The 17,500-nt window shown below is 46.8% G+C and overlaps 1 protein-coding gene across 1 annotated transcript in view; it reads left to right on the top strand.

Moving 5' to 3' along the window:
* abcc12 (ATP-binding cassette, sub-family C (CFTR/MRP), member 12) overlaps positions 1-17,500 on the top strand; it is a 101,346-nt gene that overhangs the window by 3,124 nt on the left and 80,722 nt on the right. The window contains exons 3-6 of the mRNA XM_071400410.1: positions 5,746-5,915; positions 9,824-9,970; positions 11,400-11,547; positions 11,733-11,969. Of these exons, the coding sequence (XP_071256511.1) occupies positions 5,746-5,915; positions 9,824-9,970; positions 11,400-11,547; positions 11,733-11,969 (702 nt within the window). The remainder of the gene's footprint in view (positions 1-5,745; positions 5,916-9,823; positions 9,971-11,399; positions 11,548-11,732; positions 11,970-17,500) is intronic.

Raw genomic sequence — 17,500 nt, 5'->3', positions numbered from 1 at the left:
AACACTGTTTCCCATGCTTGTTCAATGAACATGCACCTGTGGAACGGTCGTTAAGACACTAACAGCTTACAGACGGTAAGCAATTAAGGTCACACTCGGCTACGCGCGCCTCTCCCTAATGTCAATGTACCTTGACCATTGCTGTCCTGGTTAGTGATTCCTGTCTTATTTCACTGTAGAGCCTCTAGCCCTGCTCGATATGCCTTAGCTAGCCCTTTAGTTCCACCTCCCACACATGCGGTGACATCAGCTGGTTTAAATGATGTTTCTAGAGACAAAATCTCTTTCATCGTCACTCTATGCCTAGGTTTACCCTCACTGTATTCACATCCTACTATACCTTTGTCTGTACACTATGCCTTAAATATATTATTTCGCGCCCAGAAACCTGCTCCTTTTACTCTCTGTTCCGAACGTACTAGACGACCAGTTCTTATAGCCTTTAGCCGTACCCGTATCCTACTCAAACAGTTTGAGCTTCTACTTTTAAAAATCCACCTTTCCAGAAACAAGTCTCTCACCGTTGCCGCTTGCTATAGACCACCCTCTGCCCCCAGCTGTGCCCTGGACACCATATGTGAATTGATCACCCCCCATCTATTTTCAATCTCACACAAATTATCAATGAGCCTACCACGTACAACCCCAAATCCGTAAACACGGGCAACCTCATAGATATCATCCTAACCAATTTGCTCTCCAAATACACCTCTGCTGTCTTCAACCAAGATCTCAGCGATCACTGCCTCATTGCCTGCATCCATAATGGGTCTGTGGTCAAATGACCACCCCTCATCACTGTCAAACGCTCCCTAAAACACTTCAGCGAGCAGGCCTTTCTCATCGATCTGGCCTGGGTATCCTGGAAGGATATTGACCTCATTCCGTCAGTAGAAGATGCCTGGTTATTCTTTAAAAGTGCTTTCCTCGCCATCTTAAATAAGCATGCCCCATTCAAAAAATGTCGAAACAGAAACAGATATAGCCCTTGGTTCTCTCCAGACCTGACTGCCCTTGACCAACACAAAACCATCCTGTGGCGCACTGCATTAGCATCGAATAGCCCCCGGGATATGCAACTTTTCAGGGAACTTAGGAACCAATATACACAGGCAGTTAGGAAAGCTAAGGCTAGCTTTTTCAAACAGAAACCTGCATCCTGTAGCACAAACTCAAAAAAGTTCTGGGACACTGTAAAGTCCATGGAGAATAAGAGCACCTCCTCCCAGCTGCCCACTGCACTGAGGCTAGGAAACACTGTCACCACCAATAAATCCACGATAATTGAGAATTTCAATAAGCATTTTTCTATGGCTACCCCTACCCCGTTCAACAACCCTGCACCCCCCACAGCAACTAGCGCAAGCCTCCCCCACTTCTCCTTCACCCAAATCCAGATAGCTGATGTTCTGAAAGAGCGGCAAAATCTGGACCCCTACAAATCAGCCGGGCCCTCTCTTTCTAAAATAATCTGCCGAAAATTGTTGCAACCCCTATTACTAGCCTGTTCAACCTCTCTTTCGTATTGTCTGAGATTCCCAAAGATTGGAAAGCTGCCGCGGTCATCCCCCTCTTCAAAGGGGGGGACACTCTTGACCCAAACTGTTATAGACCTATATCTATCCTACCCTGTCTTTCTAAGGTCTTCGAAAGCCAAGTTAACAAACAGATTACCGACCATTTCGAATCCCACCGTACCTTCTCCGCTATGCAATCTGGTTTCAGATCTGGTCATGGGTGCACCTCAGCCACGCTCAAGGTCCTAAACGATATCATAGCCGCCATCAATAAGAGACAATACTGTGCAGCCGTATTCAACAACCTGGCCAAGGCTTTCGACTCTGTCAATCACCACATTCTTATCGGCAGACTCAACAGCCTTGGTTTCTCAAATGACTGCCTCGCCTGGTTCACCAAGTCAAAATATCAGAGACAGAGCAAGCCTTTTCTGACATTGAGATAGGAACACAAAGCTAAAGGTCAAACTAGACACTGGTGCACAAGTAAACATTATTCCTCTGAATAAGTACCGCAGCTTGACATCTGAGTGCGAGCTACAGCCCACCACGCGCAGACTGACTGGTTATGGTGGTGAACAGCTCCCAGTAAAAGGCACATGCACTTTCAAATGCAAATACAAGGAAAAAGTGACATGATGTTGGACTTTTACGTTGTTGACACTAGAGCACCTGCAGTGCTAGGTCTTAAAGTATGTTTAGACATGGACCTCATCAAGCTAGTTTTATCAGTGACAGCACCAGTAGAGACAGACAATGTACTGGAGGAGTTTGCTGATGTTTTTACAGGAATAGGATTATTCCCAGGAGAATGTACCATTCACCTTGACCCAGACGCAACCCCTGTGGTCTGCCCACCGAGAAAGATTCCCCTTGCTCTCCGTGCCCGTCTGAAGAAAGAGTTGGAGAGCATGGAGCAATCTGACAGTCACCAAGGTTACAGAACCGACTGACTGGGTAAGTGGTGGTGGAGAAACCACGCACAGGCAAGCTCCGAGTATGCCTCGACTCAAAAGACTTGAACAAGGCTATCAAACGCCCCCCATTATCCTTTACCGACGCTAGATGGCATCACACACAAGCTAGCGGGAGCACACTACTTCAGTGTCATGGATGTTAGATCAGGCTACTGGGCTATCAAGCTCACGGAAGAGTCATCTAAGCTCACAACGTTCAACACACCGTTTGGACGCTACAGGTTCCGTCGCCTGCCTTTTTGGGATTATCTCAGCCCGAGACGAGTTTCAGCGAAAGATCGACGAAGTGTACGAAGGCCTCGACGGAGTTGTGGCAATGGTGGACGACATCCTTGTCTATGGTCGAACCAAAGAGGAGCACGACCGAAACCTCAGCGCGATGCTGCAAAGGTCCCGCGAGAGAGGAGTCCGGCTCAACCCCGAGAAGAGCACAGTCGGCGCTACAGAGGTCAGCTACTTCGGACATCTTCCCACAGCAACTGGAATCAAGCCAGATCCACAGAAGATCTCAGCCATAAAAAGAAATGGAGCCGTGCAGAGCTGGAAACAGTGCTTGGGGCATGGTCAACTACTTAGCCAAGTTCGCACCCAGCCTCTCCAATGCTAATGCACCCCCTGCGTCAACTGCTAAAGCAGTCCAGTGAGTTTCTCTGGGACAAGCAACACGACATTGCTTTCCAGAAATGTGAAAGACTTGATCACGAGAGAACCGGGACCAATCCTTGCCTACTACGACCCCGACAAAGAGCTCAGACACCAAGTGGACGCGTCGAAGTACTAGGACCTAGACTACTTGCTACTGCAAGAAGGAAAGCCCATCGGCTACGCTTCCAAATCTCTCACAGACTGTGAAATCAACTACGCTCAAATTGAAAAGGAGCTCTATGCCATTCTGTTCGGATGTAAACGTTTCCATCAGTACGTATATATGGACGACAAGTCATTGTGGAATCCGACCACAAGCCCCTTGAGTCAATCATGAGGAAACCACTAGCCGCAGCCCCGCCAAGGCTACAGAGAATGATCCTTCAACTACAAAAAAATACGACTTCACAATCACTCACCGTCCAGGCAAAGACATCCCTGTCGCAGACACGCTCTCCAGGAAGTTTCTTACCTATAAGGACAGCAGCTTCAGTGAAGGCATGGACATGCAAGTGCACACTGTGTACAGCAACTTATCAGTTAGTGACACAAAACTGAAGGAGATCCAAGCAGAAACAGAAAAGGACTCGCAACTTGCACAGCTGAGGAAAGTCATACAGGATGGATGGCCTGAGGAGAGGAGAAAATGCCCTCAGAGTGTGTTTTTCCTCTGACAACAGCTCCAGGGCATGCCTAGTGTTTGTCCTCTGACAACAGCTCCAGGGCATGTCTAGTGTTTGTCCTCTGACAACAGCTCCAGGGCATGTCTAGTGTTTGTCCTCTGACAACAGCTCCAGGACATGTCTAGTGTTTGTCCTCTGACAACAGCTCCAGGACATGCCTAGTGTTTGTCCTCTGACAACAGCTCCAGGGCATGCCTAGTGTTTGTCCTCTGACAACAGCTCCAGGGCATGTCTAGTGTTTGTCCTCTGACAACAGCTCCAGGGCATGTCTAGTGTTTGTCCTCTGACAACAGCTCCAGGGCATGCCTAGTGTTTGTCCTCTGACAACAGCTCCAGGGCATGCCTAGTGTTTGTCCTCTGACAACAGCTCCAGGGCATGTCTAGTGTTTGTCCTCTGACAACAGCTCCAGGGCATGTCTAGTGTTTGTCCTCTGACAACAGCTCCAGGACATGCCTAGTGTTTGAGTTTAGCCACTTTGTGTTTGGGAAAAAGTGTATTCTCTTGAATATATTTGCCATTTGATTCCATCTCTGTCTCTTTTTCTCTCTGCCATCTTGTTTCCCTGTGGTCTCTCTCTCTCTCTCTCTCTCTCTGCCATCTTGTTTCCCTGTGGTCTCTCTCTCTGCCATCTTGTTTCCCTGTGGTCTTTCTCTCTCTCTCTCTCTGCCATCTTGTTTCCCTGTGGTCTTTCTATCTCTCTCTCTCTGCCATCTTGTTTCCCTGTGGTCTCTCTCTCTGCCATCTTGTTTCCCTGTGGTCTCTCTCTCTCTCTCTCTCTCTGCCATCTTGTTTCCCTGTGGTCTCTCTCTCTTCCATCTTGTTTCCCTGTGGTCTTTCTCTCTCTCTCTCTCTCTGCCATCTTGTTTCCCTGTGGTCTTTCTCTCTCTCTCTCTCTGCCATCTTGTTTCCCTGTGGTCTTTCTATCTCTCTCTCTCTGCCATCTTGTTTCCCTGTGGTCTTTCTCTCTATCTCTCTCTCTGCCATCTTGTTTCCCTGTGGTCTTTCTATCTCTCTCTCTCTGCCATCTTGTTTCCCTGTGGTCTTTCTCTCTATCTCTCTCTCTGCCATCTTGTTTCCCTGTGGTCTCTCTCTCTCTCTGCCATCTTGTTTCCCTGTGGTCTCTCTCTCTCTGCCATCTTGTTTCCCTGTGGTCTTTCTATCTCTCTCTCTCTGCCATCTTGTTTCCCTGTGGTCTTTCTCTCTATCTCTCTCTCTGCCATCTTGTTTCCCTGTGGTCTCTCTCTCTCTCTCTCTGCCATCTTGTTTCCCTGTGGTCTCTCTCTCTCTGCCATCTTGTTTCCCTGTGGTCTTTCTATCTCTCTCTCTCTGCCATCTTGTTTCCCTGTGGTCTTTCTCTCTATCTCTCTCTCTGCCATCTTGTTTCCCTGTGGTCTCTCTCTCTCTCTCTCTGCCATCTTGTTTCCCTGTGGTCTTTCTCTCTATCTCTCTCTCTGCCATCTTGTTTCCCTGTGGTCTCTCTCTCTCTCTCTCTGCCATCTTGTTTCCCTGTGGTCTCTCTCTCTCTGCCATCTTGTTTCCCTGTGGTCTTTCTATCTCTCTCTCTCTGCCATCTTGTTTCCCTGTGGTCTTTCTCTCTATCTCTCTCTCTGCCATCTTGTTTCCCTGTGGTCTCTCTCTCTCTCTCTCTGCCATCTTGTTTCCCTGTGGTCTCTCTCTCTCTGCCATCTTGTTTCACTGTGGTCTTTCTATCTCTCTCTCTCTGCCATCTTGTTTCCCTGTGGTCTCTCTATCTCTCTCTCTCTGCCATCTTGTTTCCCTGTGGTTTTTGTTGTTGTCTGTGATTCTGCCATTGAATCTTGGGGTACATATGTCCCCTCCTTGGTTACGGTACACTGTTTGATGGTACATTTGATATAAAGGCTTGGTATAATTGTCTCTCTCCCCCCTTTCTCCATGTACAGAAGAAAAGAAGTGACAGTCTTATATGGAATTGTGAATCTAATGCCACCATGGAGATGAATCCAGAGGGTCTACCGTCCCTGGACTATAGAGAAGAGGACCCCCCTCCCAACAAACACCTCAAGTACCACACCAGCCTCCGGAACATGATCCCATTCCGCTTCTCAAACAAGTAGGTCCCAACTACACACCTTTAACTCATAACCCCTATCCTCTATTAACCCTAACCCCTACCCCCTAATAACCCTACCCTCTAACCCTACCCCCTACCCCTAACCCCTAATAACCCTACCCTCTAACCCTACCCCCTACCCCTACCCCCTAATAACCCTACCCTCTAACCCTACCCCCTACCCCTACCCCCTAATAACCCTACCCTCTAACCCTACCCCCTACCCCTACCCCCTAATAACCCTACCCTCTAACCCTACCCCCTACCCCTAACCCCTAATAACCCTACCCTCTAACCTTACCCCCTACTCCCTAACCCCTAATAACCCTACCCTCTAACCCATAATAACCCTACCCCCTACTCCCTAACCCCTAATAACCCTACCCTCTAACCCATAATAACCTTACCCCCTACCCTCTAACCCATAATAACCCTACCCCCTACCCCTAACCCCTAATAACCCTACCCTCTAACCCATAATAACCCTACCCCCTACCCTCTAACCCATAATAACCCTACCCCCTACCCCTAACCCCTAATAACCCTACCCTCTAACCCATAATAACCCTACCCCCTACCCTCTAACCCATAATAACCCTACCCCCTACCCCTAACCCCTAATAACCCTACCCTCTAACCCATAATAACCCTACCCCCTACCCTCTAACCCATAATAACCCTACCCTCTAACCCATAATAACCCTACCCCCTACCCTCTAACCCATAATAACCCTACCCCCTACCCCTAACCCCTAATAACCCTACCCTCTAACCCTACCACCTACTCCCTAACCCCTAATAACCCTACCCTCTAACCCATAATAACCCTACCCCCTACCCCTAACCCATAATAACCCTACCCCCTAATAACCCTACCCCCTACCCTCTAATAACCCTACCCCCTACCCCTAACCCCTAATAACCCTACCCCCTAATAACCCTACCCCCTACCCCCTAATAACCCTACCCCCTAACCCTAACCCATAATAACCCTACCCTCTAACCCTACCACCTACCCCCTAACCCCTAATAACCCTACCCTCTAACCCTACCACCTACCCCCTAACCCATAATAACCCTACCCTCTAACCCTACCACCTACCCCCTAACCCATAATAACCCTACCCTCTAACACTACCACCTACCCCCTAACCCATAATAACCCTACCCTCTAACCCTACCACCTACCCCCTAACCCATAATAACCCTACCCTCTAACCCTACCACCTACCCCCTAACCCATAATAACCCTACCCTCTAACCCTACCACCTACCCCCTAACCCATAATAACCCTACCCCCTACCCCCTAACCCATAATAACCCTACCCTCTAACCCTACCACCTACCCCCTAACCCATAATAACCCTACCCTCTAACCCTACCACCTACCCCCTAACCCATAATAACCCTACCCTCTAACACTACCACCTACCCCCTAACCCATAATAACCCTACCCTCTAACCCTACCACCTACCCCCTAACCCATAATAACCCTACCCTCTAACCCTACCACCTACCCCCTAACCCATAATAACCCTACCCTCTAACCCTACCACCTACCTCCTAACCCATAATAACCCTACCCTCTAACCCTACCACCTACCCCCTAACCCCTAATAACCCTACCCTCTAACACTACCACCTACCCCCTAACCCATAATAACCCTACCCTCTAACCCTACCACCTACCCCCTAACCCATAATAACCCTACCCCCTACCCCCTAACCCATAATAACCCTACCCTCTAACCCTACCACCTACCCCCTAACCCATAATAACCCTACCCTCTAACCCTACCACCTACCCCCTAACCCATAATAACCCTACCCCCTACCCCCTAACCCATAATAACCCTACCCCCTACCCCCTAACCCATAATAACCCTACCCTCTAACCCTACCACCTACCTCCTAACCCATAATAACCCTACCCTCTAACCCTACCACCTACCCCCTAACCCCTAATAACCCTACCCTCTAACCCTACCACCTACCCCCTAACCCATAATAACCCTACCCTCTAACCCTACCACCTACCCCCTAACCCATAATAACCCTACCCTCTAACCCTACCACCTACCCCCTAACCCATAATAACCCTACCCTCTAACACTACCACCTACCCCCTAACCCATAATAACCCTACCCACTACCTCCTAACCCATAATAACCCTACCCCCTACCTCCTAACCATAATAACCCTACCCCCTACCTCCTAACCCATAATAACCCTACCCCCTACCTCCTAACCCATAATAACCCTACCCCCTACCTCCTAACCCATAATAACCCTACCCCCTACCTCCTAACCCCTAATAACCCTACCCTCTAACCCTACCACCTACCCCCTAACCCATAATAACCCTACCCCCTACCTCCTAACCCATAATAACCCTACCCCCTACCTCCTAACCCATAATAACCCTACCCCCTACCTCCTAACCCATAATAACCCTACCCCTACCTCCTAACCATAATAACCCTACCCCCTACCTCCTAACCCATAATAACCCTACCCCCTACCTCCTAACCCATAATAACCCTACCCCCTACCTCCTAACCCATAATAACCCTACCCCCTACCTCCTAACCCCTAATAACCCTACCCTCTAACCCTACCACCTACCCCCTAACCCATAATAACCCTACCCCCTACCTCCTAACCCATAATAACCCTACCCCCTACCTCCTAACCCATAATGACCCTACCCCCTACCTCCTAACCCATAATAACCCTACCCCCTACCTCCTAACCCATAATAACCCTACCCCCTACCTCCTAACCCATAATAACCCTACCCCCTAACCCATAATAACCCTACCCACTACCTCCTAACCCATAATAACCCTACCCCCTAACCCATAATAACCCTACCCCCTAACCCATAATAACCCTACCCCCTACCTCCTAACCCATAATAACCCTACCCCCTAACCATAATAACCCCTAACCATAATAACCCTACCCCCTACCTCCTAACCCATAATAACCCTAACTCCTAACCATAATAACACTAACCCATAATACCCCTACCCCCTAACCATAATAACCCCTAACCATAATAACCCTACCCCCTAACCATAATAACACTAACCCATAATACCCCTAACCCATAATAACTAATCCCCGACCGTAATAACCCGAACCCATAATAATCCATAATAACCCATAATAACCCTAACCCATAATACCCCTAACCCATAATAACCCATAATAACCCGTAATAACCCTAACCCGTAATACCCCTAACCCATAATAACCCATAATAACTCTAACCCATAATAACTCTAACCCATTATAACCCATAATACCCCTAACCCATAATACCCCTAACCCATAATACCCCTAACCCATAATACCCCTAACCCATAATAACCCATAATAACTCTAACCGTAATAATCCTAACCCATAATAACCATAACCCATAATAACCCATAATAACCCTAAACCTAACCCATAATAACCCTACTCTCTATCAGATTACATTATGCAGTGGATAGATGTTCAACAGAATGCTCTGTAAATCCTATGATTCCCACAGTGCAGCAGGTGTAATGGTAGATGAGACCCAATGCTCTGTAAATCCTATGATTCCCACAGTGCAGCAGGTGTAATGGTAGATGAGACCCAATGCTCTGTAAATCCTATGATTCCCACAGTGCAGCAGGTGTAATGGTAGATGAGACCCAATGCTCTGTAAATCCTATGATTCCCACAGTGCAGCAGGTGTAATGGTAGATGACTTCCTGTCAGAATAGTGTCCGTGTAACACGGTGTGTGTTCTACACTCTCTCTGGGGTTGGATTTGCCTGACTCAATCTGACTCGATTTCCGGTTGTATCTTTTCATACGACCGCGTGTACAATAGTTGTTGGGACTCTGATGTAGGTCCGTCTCTGTCCAGGTCCAACCCCATGGACGATGCGGGCTTCTTCTCCTTCACCTCGTTTGCCTGGATGACTCCCATGATGTGGAGCCTGTTCAGGAACCAACTGGACAAGAGCTCCCTGTCTCTGTCTTCTCACGATGGGACCGACACCAACGGGAAAAGGTGGGACTCCATTAGGAATGCTAACCCGAGTTAGCACGCTAAGGCTAATGCCTAGGCCTTGTCTGTCAATGGGAAAAGGTGGGACTCCATTAGGAATGCTAACCCGAGTTAGCATGCTAAGCTAATGCCTAGGCCTTGTCTGTCAATGGGAAAAGGTGGGACTCCATTAGGAATGCTAACCCGAGTTAGCACACTGAGTCTAATGCCCTAGGCATTGTCTGTCAATGGGAAAAGGTGGGACTCATTATGAATGTTAACCCGAGTTAGCACGCTGAGCTAATGTCTAGGCATTGTCTGTCAATGGGAAAAGGTGGGACTCATTAGGAATGTGGGACTCGCACCATGAATCTATAACCAACTGGGTTTTGAATCGTGTTAGCCCACTGAGCTAAAGCCTTGGACTTATCTGTCAATGGGAAAAGGTTTGTCTATGACAATGAATGTGTAATGGACTGGGTATCGAACACAGGTTAGCGTGGATAAAGACTGTTCGTCCACTGGGTTAAATGTGTTGTCTGTGAGAGTTTACTCAACTCTTCAGGTTTCAGACAGGGTTAGCCCACTGAGTTAAAGGTGTTATCTGTGAGAGTTTAGTCAAATCGTCAGGTTTCAGACAGGGTTAGCCCACTGAGTTAAATCCTCGGTGTTATCTGTAAGAGTTTAGTCACATCTTCAGGTTTCAGACAGGGTTAGCCCACTGAGTTAAATCCTAGGTGTTATCTGTGAGAGTTTAGTCACATCTTCAGGTTTCAGACAGGGGTAGCCCACTGAGTTAAATCCTAGGTGTTATCTGTGAGAGTTTAGTCACATCTTCAGGTTTCAGACAGGGTTAGCCCACTGAGTTAAATCCTCAGTGTTATCTGTGAGAGTTTAGTCACATCGTCAGGTTTCAGACAGGGTTAGCCCACTGAGTTAAATCCTCGGTGTTATCTGTGAGAGTTTAGTCACATCTTCAGGTTTCAGACAGGGTTAGCCCACTTAGTTAAATCCTCGGTGTTATCTGTAAGAGTTTAGTCACATCGTCAGGTTTCAGACAGGGTTAGCCCACTGAGTTAAATCCTAGGTGTTATCTGTGAGAGTTTAGTCACATCTTCAGGTTTCAGACAGGGTTAGCCCACTGAGTTAAATCCTCGGTGTTATCTGTGAGAGTTTAGTCAAATCGTCAGGTTTGGGGAAGAAAATGTAAAAGAAAAGTAAAATGTTAATTCAAATAGATAATAAAAATATGTTTTATTTGGCTCTTGTCACCCTGTGCTTGGCAACGGTGTATTTTGGTTGAGCTCTGTGAGTTGTCATTTAATAGCCTCTTCTTCCTCTGTAGGTTTGAGAGGCTTTGGGAGGAGGAGGTGGCTAAGGTGGGACTAGAGGAGCTCTGTGAGTTGTCTGTGACATAAAGGACAGCATTTAATAGCCTCTTCTTCCTCTGTAGGTTTGAGAGGCTTTGGGAGGAAGAGGTGGCTAAGGTGGGACTAGAGAAAGCTTCTTTAGGTGGAGTCTTCATGCGTTTCCAACGGACCAGATTACTGGTGGCCTTCCTCGTCTCCGTCCTCTTCACTCTGTCTGTATTCATTGGACCGGTCTGTGATTAAAATACATTCATTTCCTGCATAGATGTTGATGATTTATTTAACACATTATTGATCGTAAAAAAAAGAAGAAAAATCTGTTTATTGACGTATGTGTGTGTGTGTGTGTGTGTGTGTGTGTGTGTGTGTGTGTGTGTGTGTGTGTGTGTGTGTGTGTGTGTGTGTGTGTGTTCCAGTCGGTTTTGGTGTATGAGATCCTGAACTATGCAGAAGCTCCTGGGACGTCTACACTGGTCCACGGTGTGGGTCTGTGTGTGGCTCTGTTCATCTCAGAGTTCTTTAAAGCCTTCTTTGCCTCTCTACTGTGGGCCGTTAACCTGAGGACAGCCATCAGGGTGAAGAGTGCCTTCTCTATAATCGCCTTCCAGAAGATCATCTCTCTCAGATCCGTCAGCAACATCTCTGTGGGAGAGGTACAGTCACACAGATACCATTAGAATGTTCTGTGTTCTGTTTTCGTTTCTGTGGGTTCTGTACTGTGGGGCGGCAGGTAGCCTAGTGGTTAGAGCGTTGGGACTAGTAACCAGCAGGTAGCCTAGTGATTAGAGCGTTGGGACTAGTAACCAGCAGGTAGACTAGTGGTTAGAGCGTTGGGACTAGTAACCAGCAGGTAGTCTAGTGGTTAGAGCGTTGGGACTAGTAACCAGCAGGTAGCCTAGTGATTAGAGTGTTGGGACTAGTAACCAGCAGGTAGCCTAGTGGTTAGAGCGTTGGGACTAGTAACCAGCAGGTAGCCTAGTGGTTAGAGTGTTGGGACTAGTAACCAGCAGGTAGACTAGTGGTTAGAGTGTTGGGACTAGTAACCAGCAGGTAGACTAGTGGTTAGAGTGTTGGGACTAGTAACCAGCAGGTAGTCTAGTTGTTAGAGCGTTGGGACTAGTAACCAGCAGGTAGACTAGTGGTTAGAGCGTTGGGACTAGTAACCAGCAGGTAGTCTAGTGGTTAGAGCGTTGGGACTAGTAACCAGCAGGTAGCCTAGTGATTAGAGCGTTGGGACTAGTAACCAGCAGGTAGACTAGTGGTTAGAGCGTTGGGACTAGTAACCAGCAGGTAGCCTAGTGATTAGAGTGTTGGGACTAGTAACCAGCAGGTAGCCTAGTGGTTAGAGCGTTGGGACTAGTAACCAGCAGGTAGCCTAGTGGTTAGTGTGTTGGGACTAGTAACCAGCAGGTAGACTAGTGGTTAGAGTGTTGGGACTAGTAACCAGCAGGTAGACTAGTGGTTAGAGTGTTGGGACTAGTAACCAGCAGGTAGTCTAGTTGTTAGAGCGTTGGGACTAGTAACCAGCAGGTAGCCTAGTGGTTAGAGCGTTGGACTAGTAACCAGCAGGTAGTCTAGTGGTTAGAGTGTTGGGACTAGTAACCAGCAGGTAGCCTAGTGGTTAGAGCGTTGGACCAGTAACTAGCAGGTAGCCTAGTGGTTAGAGCGTTGGGACTAGTAACCAGCAGGTAGAATAGTGGTTAGAGTGTTGGGACTAGTAACCAGCAGGTAGCCTAGTGATTAGAGTGTTGGGACTAGTAACCAGCAGGTAGCCTAGTGGTTAGAGCGTTGGGACTAGTAACCAGCAGGTAGCCTAGTGGTTAGAGCGTTGGGACTAGTAACCAGCAGGTAGCCTAGTGGTTAGAGTGTTGGACTAGTAACCAGCAGGTAGACTAGTGGTTAGAGCGTTGGACCAGTAACCAGCAGGTAGCCTAGTGGTTAGAGCGTTGGACTAGTAACCAGCAGGTAGACTAGTGGTTAGAGCATTGGGACTAGTAACCGAAAGGTTGAAAGTTTGAATCCCCGAGCTGACAAGGTACAAAATCTGTCGTTCTGCCCCTGAACAAGGCAGTTAACCCACTGTTCCAAGGCCATCATTGAAAATAAGAATTTGTTCTGAAACTGACTTGCCTAGTTAAATAAAAAAATACACCCTTTTCACATAGGATTCACATTGTAAAAACAGCCGGCCATGTTTATATGAGCCCCTTTCAGACAGCCTTATTTTCACCTCTTACTTGTCGTCATTTAACTTTTTTCTATAACCATTGCTTAGAGACGTTCAACTTTGACCCTGTTGTTGACATCAGTCTCATGGGACACCTGACGTAACAGCCGGAAGTTCTAAATTCCTCAGACAGAATTAACTTATATTTCTTCACAATTATTTACTCATCCCCATAACAATGTGTCTGTTTCAGACAGAGATTCCCCATAACAATGTGTCTGTTTCAGACAGAGATTCCCCATAACAATGTGTCTGTTTCAGACAGAGATTCCCCATAACAATGTGTCTGTTTCAGACAGAGATTCCCCATAACAATGTGTCTGTTTCAGACAGAGATTCCCCATAACAATGTGTCTGTTTCAGACAGAGATTCCCCATAACAACGTGTCTGTTTCAGACAGAGATTCCCCATAACAATGTGTCTGTTTCAGCCAGAGATTCCCCATAACAACGTGTCTGTTTCAGACAGAGATTCCCCATAACAATGTGTCTGTTTCAGACAGAGATTCCCCATAACAATGTGTCTGTTTCAGACAGAGATTCCCCATAACAACGTGTCTGTTTCAGACAGAGATTCCCCATAACAATGTGTCTGTTTCAGACAGAGATTCCCTATAACAATGTGTCTGTTTCAGCCAGAGATTCCCCATAACAACGTGTCTGTTTCAGACAGAGATTCCCCATAACAACGTGTCTGTTTCAGACAGAGATTCCCCATAACAACGTGTCTGTTTCAGACAGAGATTCCCCATAACAATGTGTCTGTTTCAGACAGAGATTCCCTATAACAACGTGTCTGTTTCAGACAGAGATTCCCCATAACAACGTGTCTGTTTCAGACAGAGATTCCCTATAACAACGTGTCTGTTTCAGACAGAGATTCCCCATAACAACGTGTCTGTTTCAGACAGAGATTCCCCATAACAATGTGTCTGTTTCAGACAGAGATTCCCCATAACAATGTGTCTGTTTCAGACAGAGATTCCCCATAACAACGTGTCTGTTTCAGACAGAGATTCCCCATAACAACGTGTCTGTTTCAGACAGAGATTCCCCATAACAACGTGTCTGTTTCAGCCAGAGATTCCCCATAACAACGTGTCTGTTTCAGACAGAGATTCCCCATAACAACGTGTCTGTTTCAGACAGAGATTCCCCATAACAACGTGTCTGTTTCAGACAGAGATTCCCCATAACAATGTGTCTGTTTCAGACAGAGATTCCCCATAACAACGTGTCTGTTTCAGACAGAGATTCCCCATAACAATGTGTCTGTTTCAGACAGAGATTCCCCATAACAATGTGTCTGTTTCAGACAGAGATTCCCCATAACAACGTGTCTGTTTCAGACAGAGATTCCCCATAACAACGTGTCTGTTTCAGCCAGAGATTCCCCATAACAACGTGTCTGTTTCAGACAGAGATTCCCCATAACAATGTGTCTGTTTCAGCCAGAGATTCCCCATAACAACGTGTCTGTTTCAGCCAGAGATTCCCCATAACAACGTGTCTGTTTCAGACAGAGATTCCCCATAACAATGTGTCTGTTTCAGACAGAGATTCCCCATAACAATGTGTCTGTTTCAGACAGAGATTCCCCATAACAACGTGTCTGTTTCAGACAGAGATTCCCCATAACAATGTGTCTGTTTCAGACAGAGATTCCCCATAACAACGTGTCTGTTTCAGACAGAGATTCCCCATAACAACGTGTCTGTTTCAGACAGAGAGATATGTTGTTTTGCATTGGATGCATCTCAATCCACCTCAGGTTATGTTGTGGAGGGTAGTATCCTGTATATGTCCTGGTGACATAGTGTTGTGGAGGGTAGTGTCCTGTATATGTCCTGGTGACATAGTGAAGGTTATGTTGTGGAGGGTAGTATCCTGTATATGTCCTGGTGACATAGTGTTGTGGAGGGTAGTGTCCTGTATATGTCCTGGTGACATAGTGAAGGTTATGTTGTGGAGGGTAGTATCCTGTATATGTCCTGGTGACATAGTGTTGTAGAGGGTAGTATTCTGTATATGTCCTGGTGACATAGTGTTGTGGAGGGTAGTATCCTGTATACAGTGGGGAGAACAAGTATTTGATACACTGCCGATTTTGCAGGTTTTCCTACTTACAAAGCATGTAGAGGTCTGTAATTTTTATCATAGGTACACTTCAACTGTGAGAGACGGAATCTAAAACAAAAATCCAGAAAATCACATTGTATGATTTTTAAATAATTAATTTGCATTTTATTGCATGACATAAGTATTTGATCACCTACCAACCAGTAAGAATTCCGGCTCTCACAGACCTGTTAGTTTTTCTTTAAGAAGCCCTCCTGTTCTCCACTCATTACCTGTATTAACTGCACCTGTTTGAACTCGTTACCTGTATAAAAGACACCTGTCCACACACTCAATCAAACAGATTCCAACCTCTCCACAATGGCCAAGACCAGAGAGCTGTGTAAGGACATCAGGGATAAAATTGTAGACCTGCACAAGGCTGGGATGGGCTACAGGACAATAGGCAAGCAGCTTGGTGAGAAGGAAACAACTGTTGGCGCAATTATTAGAAAATGGAAGAAGTTCAAGATGACGGTCAATCACCCTCGGTCTGGGGCTCCATGCAAGATTTCACCTCGTGGGGCATCAATGATCATGAGGAAGGTGAGGGATCAGCCCAGAACTACACGGCAGGACCTGGTCAATGACCTGAAGAGAGCTGGGACCACAGTCTCAAAGAAAACCATTAGTAACACACTACGCCGTCATGGATTAAAATCCTGCAGCGCACGCAAGGTCCCCCTGCTTAAGCCAGTGCATGTCCAGGCCTGTCTGAAGTTTGCCAATGACCATCTGGATGATCCAGAGGAGGAATGGGAGAAGGTCATGTGGTCTGATGAGACAAAAATAGAGCTTTTTGGTCTAACTCCACTCGCCGTGTTTGGAGGAAGAAGAAGTATGAGTACAACCCCAAGAACACCATCCCAACCGTGAAGCATGGAGGTGGAAACATCATTCTTTGGGGATGCTTTTCTGCAAAGGGGACAGGACGACTGCACCGTATTGAGGGGAGGATGGATGGGGCCATGTATCGCGAGATCTTGGCCAACAACCTCCTTCCCTCAGTAAGAGCATTGAAGATGGGTCGTGGCTGGGTCTTCCAGCATGACAACGACACGAAGCACACAGCCATGGCAACTAAGGAGTGGCTCCGTAAGAAGCATCTCAAGGTCCTGGAGTGGCCTAGCCAGTCTCCAGACCTGAACCCAATAGGAAATCTTTGGAGGGAGCTGAAACTCCGTATTGCCCAGCGACAGCCCCGAAACCTGAAGGATCTGGAGAAGATCTGTAGGGAGGAGTGGGCCAAAATCCCTGCTGCAGTGTGTGCAAACCTAGTCAAGAACTACAGGAAACGTATGATCTCTGTAATTGCAAACAAAGGTTTCTGTACCAAATATTAAGTTCTGCTTTTCTGATGTATCAAATACTTATGTCATGCAATAAAATGCAAATTAATTACTTAAAAATCATACAATGTGATTTTCTGGATTTTTGTTTTAGATTCCGTCTCTCATAGTTGAAGTGTACCTATGATAAAAATTACAGACCTCTACATGCTTTGTAAGTAGGAAAACCTGCAAAATCGGCAGTGTATCAAATACTTGTTCTCCCCACTGTATGTCCTGGTGACATAGTGTTGTGGAGGGTAGTATTCTGTATATGTCCTGGTGACATAGTGTTGTGGAGGGTAGTATCCTGTATATGTCCTGGTGACATAGTGTTGTGGAGGGTAGTGTCCTGTATATGTCCTGGTGACATAGTGTTGTGGAGGGTAGTATCCTGTATATGTCCTGGTGACATAATGTTGTGGAGGGTAGTATCCTGTATATGTCCTGGTGACATAGTGTTGTGGAGGGTAGTGTCCTGTATATGTCCTGGTGACATAGTGTTGTGGAG

Source organism: Salvelinus alpinus, chromosome 5 (genome assembly GCF_045679555.1).
Source record: "Salvelinus alpinus chromosome 5, SLU_Salpinus.1, whole genome shotgun sequence".
NCBI classification, from domain to species: domain Eukaryota; kingdom Metazoa; phylum Chordata; class Actinopteri; order Salmoniformes; family Salmonidae; genus Salvelinus; species Salvelinus alpinus.
Note: the sequence above shows the minus strand (reverse complement) of the source record. Positions and strands in the feature narration are given on the sequence as shown.